Source organism: Wasmannia auropunctata, unplaced genomic scaffold, assembly GCF_000956235.1.
Source record: "Wasmannia auropunctata unplaced genomic scaffold, wasmannia.A_1.0 LD336106.1, whole genome shotgun sequence".
Classification (NCBI taxonomy): domain Eukaryota; kingdom Metazoa; phylum Arthropoda; class Insecta; order Hymenoptera; family Formicidae; genus Wasmannia; species Wasmannia auropunctata.
Window position 1 is genome coordinate 4,650,966 of NW_012026784.1, and position 6,392 is coordinate 4,657,357.

Below are 6,392 nucleotides of genomic sequence, written 5' to 3' on the forward strand. Positions count from 1 at the left end.
TAGCAACTACCAGCGGTGGGGCGTCTATCTCGCCGNGCGCTTGCATTCAGCGGTAGGCGGATGGATACACGCTTATTTGTCAATCTTCAAAAATTATATCTCGTTAACGATTGCGAATTTTGCAAAATGGTAGAGAACTTTTCGATCCAGTTTAATCTGCTCTACCAGCTCACGAGATATTATCCGGTTATTACCGGACACCCTGTATATACAAATACAAAAGCTTAATCGAAAGTTAAAATATTACCATTTTCGGCGACCACCTCGACAGGGGTGGTCGAGCCGGCAGCTTGCGTGAAGAACGTTCCGATTTTTCTGCCTGACATGATGCTCTTAATAGCCTTTTCCTGCGTGCCGTTGCAGATAATCACCGCAACACCACGATCCATCGCCCAGAGAGCGGCATTAACTTTCGAGTCCATGCCGCCTGTGCCTACCTTCGACTTCTGCCCGAACTTGATGGTACCCCTTAGATCAGAGCTGAAAGTATGCAGCATCTTGGCGCCGTCCTGCCAAGGTGGAAGATTGTAGATTCCGTCGACGTCGCTCATGAGGACTAGCAAGTCCGCTTGAACCTCGGCCGCCAGCATGGCTGCCAGGGAGTCGTTGTCCTTAATGGATATTCCTCGTCTGCCGCCACTGCCGGCAACCTCCTCGTCGACGTCCGGTGGCGGTGAGACCGCGTCGTTCGTGTTGATAATCGGCACGATGTTCAGGCTAATCAGTTCGCTCAGCGTGCTGAACAGGTTTTTCCGCGTCTCCTCGTTATAAAAGTCGGGCTTGGTCACCAGGACCTGGGCGATCTTGACTCCGTATTGGGCGAACATCGCGTCGTACAGCGACATGAGGCCCGACTGACCCACCGCGGCGGCTGCTCTAGGTTCCAACATAGTTCCTGCATGAATATATAGTATTATAGGGATGCAAGTCATTCAACGTCCTATCTCTTACTTTGAGGATAATGCCAATAAGAAAAGAAGTTTGTAGACACAACTAGACGATTTGTAGAATATAGTTAACAGTAACTTTCGAGAGACGCTATAACGAAAGTAAGAAAACAAGCGGACGATTGGCAAGACATTGAGGAAAATTCTCTCTCTCGAACATACATCGATCGGAAAATGCACTGGAATAGAGATTCACAGGACAAATAGATTCCCACGGGAATTCGTCCTCGGGCAATTGCTAACTCAATCTATATAGACAGACTGGACACTGTCGACTTGGCAGGCTGCCCAGACAGATATTCGAAACTTATACTATCGAAACGTTAACACCTCCCGTCTGGATATTCTTACAGTCAATTGAATTTATGAACGATCGACTTGTTTCTTTTTTTCAGAAATCTTTATTTGAATGGTTATTTATCATTTTAAGAAAGAAGCTTGTTAACGTCTTTTCAACGGTTTGACAGTACAATTTATTGAAGAAACTTCTTATTCTTTTCCGACTGTACATTTCCGACAGTACATGCATCATTTTTCTTTAGTAGCTCGGTAATTCTTTAACAACTTGATGGATATTAGAATGTATAGACCATATGATTGATTTGCTCGTCTGTCACGTAAAAATATTAATATTACATCTGTGAATTGTTTACGCTACGTTGTCTCTATTCTCTACATACACATATCGTACTAAATCAATGAATCGTTAGTGAGGAATAGCCTTGATTGCAATACCAATAAGAGCATTTCTATCATGCATATCAGCGGAGAGGAAATTCGTTACTGAGAAAGTTATTGTCTTCCTGAGGGTTAATGCATATTAAATGTTCTCATGAAATATTACGTTTTCCATATGAGAATAATAATTCACACAAAGAATAAATTATTGTTCGTGTTTTTGCCAACAATTAAATTTCATTTAACTTTTCCAAATTAATTTTTTTCACGAATAAATAACTTTTTAACGCCAGAATTTATTTTGAAGTAAATATATTTTATACAATAGATACAATTCATTCTATATAGAGATATACAATGTGATCATCACATATTATGTAATGCTCTTTGAGATAGCCATTTTGTAATAATGATATTACATCTCGTAATGTATGCAAAATGATCATCTATTTTAGGCGTGTTGTACTGACGATCATACGTACGTGCTTTAAAGTAATGGGTATAATAATGCTACCTCTGTAAACTCGGAAGTGAAAATTACATCGATAAAACAAACTGCATTTTTCAAACTTCATTATAACTTCCTTTATGCACTTGACTCGCAGTATGTACTCTTAATTAGAATAATGAGAACGTTATTGATTAGGGACGTTATTCGATCGGTCTCTCAAAGAGGAACAACGTTAAACTACAAGATTATCGCATTTTCTGGTCTCAATTATGCTAATGGCAATTTATCCGCGTACGTACGTACAAAATTTGTCTCTTATCACTGGTGCATGAAAATATTAATTAAAGCGAGCGTCTCTATCGAGTACGTCGCACCCTAGATATTGTGTCTGACGGACGAATGTGTGTGCAGGAGAACATGAAATTGGCGCGATATACTCCTGCGCCAATTACCGCGTCCAACATTGGCGTTTCAATGGCTCATCTTGCAGGAAGAGTAAAGGAGATGAGGTTCATTACTTATAAAATAGGTCAACTTGAATTTAGGGACTTGTGGATCAATAATCTTTGAGTATACACAAAACTGTGGCAGCTATAGATAAACTGCATTCGCATGAGATTACGCAATTATCAACGTCAAATTGTTGAGATAAAATTGAAAAAGATATCGGAGGGATATTAATATGTCGATATAATCGAGAGTCAGGAATTCCCGAGCATAGCGTGAATAAAAATTAAAAGTCTTTAGAACGAAAAAAAAATACCTGCATGTTCCCGCGTGTGATCCGTAGGACTTAGGGTCTCTCTCATCGACATGGACATTAAAAGCTCTTGGGTGAGTTTCTGCTTGCCAAAGGCGACTGCTCCGCTGGTCACCATGACGCATTCGCGGCCCTCGATCTGGCATTCGGCTACCTGCTCGACGATGGACGCCAGACGTCCGAGAGCGAGACCGTGTTCATCCTCCCTCGTTATAACGGCGCTGCCAAGCTTGATTACCAGTCGACGAGCATATTTCAATTCGCTGCGCTCCGTAAAGGTCTGTTGCCGTCGTGGTCTCTCCGACGTTTGCAGCTCCCTCCGCACGTACCCTTGCGACACGCCATTACTCTTGAAAAGTTTTTCATGACAAATAAGATATATAAGATCGCGGTAAGAAAACAGCTGGAAAAGAGAGAAAGAAGGAGAAACGGAATAAAGTCCTGAATAAATTATTGCTTCAATGGAAAAAGGGCTTACTATATTAAACATTGTCTGATAACTACTTGTTAAGTGTAAGCGAGATATTACTAGCTACTGCACAGTGCACACTCTCTACGTTCATGCAGCAAAGAAGTCCGGCATTGTTGGAAAGTTTGGAGTTTTCATCGAAGAAATTATGAAGTTATAACTATGTAAGACGCTAGTAGAGATTAGCGTTAAAAGCGAGAGAGGAGTGAACCGGAGTTGTCTGCTCGCGTGCTTAGATAGATCATATTCATTTGCGTATAGTTACGCGGTATAAAGTTTACAAGAATGTTTCAAGTTAAATTACGTCTGTAAACAAAGCTAATTTTTCTCGTTGAATTAGTCAAAGTATAAAGCGCGTGGTATTTTCCAAGCGATATTTAAGTTTATAAAGTTTATCATTATGTCTTATCTTTATGTATGATGATGTTACTGATTCATCGTTTTTAGTCCGTTTAATACGTAAAATGTCCATCGCGTTATTTGTAGCGCCTGCATTTGCAAACGCAGTACAATATAAAACAAATTTTGTTTAAATCTTTCTTAAATTCTTTTATTCTTTTACAATTATAAATATTAATGAATTAAAAAAATCAATTATATGTTAAAATTTATTGTAAAGTAATGTATCTTTGAAGAACTAAAATGAATAAGATTGTTACATATTTGACAAATATTAAAGATTTTATCTTCATGCGTTTTGACAGAATAACAGGCTTAATTAAGATGCATATCGATATTATCTCTTTGGCTTGTACTGATAGTGTTTTAATGAGTTAGTGAAAAATAATTTAATATTAATAAATTATCTAAGAGGCTTTATAGGAAAGATGATAATGTATCTGTTTACAATCTGTCTGTATGATTCTCCGTATCTCTTATTTTCTCACTGTACATTTGATAACGCGACAGTTAACTCGGATTATTAAAAAATAAAACCGCGACACTCGAGATCTCATGCTTCCCACGTTTATATACGAACGTCTTCTCAATACAAAAACAAACACAATTATCCGTGACATAAACGCGACTTTCGCAACTGCAGAAATGTGCCGCTACGCGATTACCAATTGCACGTTGTAAATCATACCAATCGTAACCCGCTTATCTTTGCGTTCTCTTTTTATCAGTTTCCTGACTGTATATTACCCGAGATAGAGAAAGAAGTGCAATTTTCCACACGTGTATTTATCGGAATGTAATTTCATTTACGAAAATATTGGTGAGTACATGAACAAACTTTGTAAAACTTGACATTATATTGTGATGAAAAATATTTTTTCAGCGCCGAGCAGAAGAATTACGTACGCATGATATGAATCAAGAAACAACGATGTATTTAGTATGTTAGACAAATGAGTTACGAATAAATCTCATAATTATTATCTCTAAAAAAAATTTATTAATTTATAAAGTGTGCACTTGTCGACTGATTTATAAACAATTTTATTTATTATGTGCCCAGAGAATTATGATATTTGCTTCATCTTTATTATATTGTTATAGATTCATTATTAATGCTTTTTTTTAGTTCTCTGGTATAAAACATATTTCTTAAACTTCACATTTAATTTAAAAAAACGTTTTTATCGTTATAAAATAATCACGATCGAGATGCAGAATTAAAGATGCACGATGAATGCCTTAGCATAATAAATATCTTGGATTTTTCAATTCTTTTTTTCCTCATCTATGTTTTTTATAGATTTATAGTAAATAAGTTTCCCAATAACAATGCATTTTATTAGTAGCAGTAAAGTGTCATCCGACTTGGATACGACTGTCTATCCAACATCTATGCATGCGTTATCGTTGCGGCGCGGCGCGTCATGTTTTGCTTTATCACAGTCTAACTCGGGTAACGAAACACTTACAACGAGCGTATCGATACCCCCTGTAAACTGTGCCAGTTATCGGCAAAATCGGTAAAATCATTTTTCGACTTGCAGATATTTGTATGCGCATTCGACGATAGCGGACAAGCGAGCCACGTTTCATTTCCAGAAGGCGAAGTTTCGCCGACGGGCAGCTATCTGTCGCACCGTATATTTCGTATCGGTGGTAGGACGTAATGGAACTGGTTACACACGTCGGTCCACGTACTCTTCTTAACGCCATTTCGAAACCACCTCGGCATCGTATACTTCACACGGGCTTGAAGAGACGACGGACATGCTGGATGGTATCGACGTAATCGATAAACTTTAAATCGAGGGGTATGGGAAGTTTGCGAGCCCGTAAACGTATATACTCACGTAAAACCACTTTATCACAAGTTTCTCGAATTTATGACCGGTCGCGTTAATGCAACATATTATTTCGAATGTACCCTTCCCTTTCGCCGACAAATGAGTACAACAAATCGAAGTACGAAGTTATACGTAATAGCTCCACATACTGTTAGCTGCGGTAAGTGTGGTCCCATGAACGACGAGGTCAGTCTTCGTGATGTATTACCGAGCCGAGCGGATCTCGTTAGTAGCAGAATAGAGTACATGGCGGATCTCCGGTATCTCTTCTTTGAAGCACGATTAATCCAGTCTATCTCCCTCCCTCCCTCTCTTCCTGTACCTCTTTATTATTGTTAATTTTCCAAAATTAATAATAAATTTTTGTTCTTCCGAAATTGTTTCCCCGAGTGGTCGCTCGAAAAACCAACGACTAAATAATTACGATTGTCTAACAACTAGGTATTGTGACAGACGTTCTAGATGTAGCGCGTGAAAAGGTCGTTTACCTGGAGTAGCAAAATATACGGGAAAAAACGAAAAAACACGCGTCAGTGTTCGACTACGTGTTACAGATATCCACCAGCCAGAGGGAAAAAAAATACCAATATAACGTCAAGTAAAACGATTTGACTTGTTTGTCGATTCTACCGAGATTGGATCGGGATAGAGAAAAAAAGAGAAACAAAAAGAGACGGATCGCGCGCGAGTAGACGAGAGAGGAGAGACCGGGACTGATCTTTCGTCACCGAGGTAGAGCGGCCGCAGCGATGGTCAACGACACACTGCCGCTTTCTACACGAAATCACTTCGAAAGACGTCGTTATCGCGACTAGATTAGAGACGCGTCGAGTGAACGAAG

General features: G+C 39.0%; 1 protein-coding gene across 1 annotated transcript in view; it reads right to left on the minus strand.

Annotated features, from left to right (window-relative positions):
* LOC105453179 (delta-1-pyrroline-5-carboxylate synthase) overlaps positions 1-6,392 on the minus strand; it is a 9,153-nt gene extending 2,761 nt beyond the window's left edge. Inside the window, exons 1-3 of the mRNA XM_011694923.1 lie at positions 5,701-6,392; positions 2,840-3,185; positions 248-895 (exon numbers count right to left, since the gene is read on the minus strand). Coding sequence (XP_011693225.1) covers positions 248-895; positions 2,840-3,185; positions 5,701-5,799 — 1,093 coding nt within the window. The 5' untranslated portion in view covers positions 5,800-6,392. The remainder of the gene's footprint in view (positions 1-247; positions 896-2,839; positions 3,186-5,700) is intronic.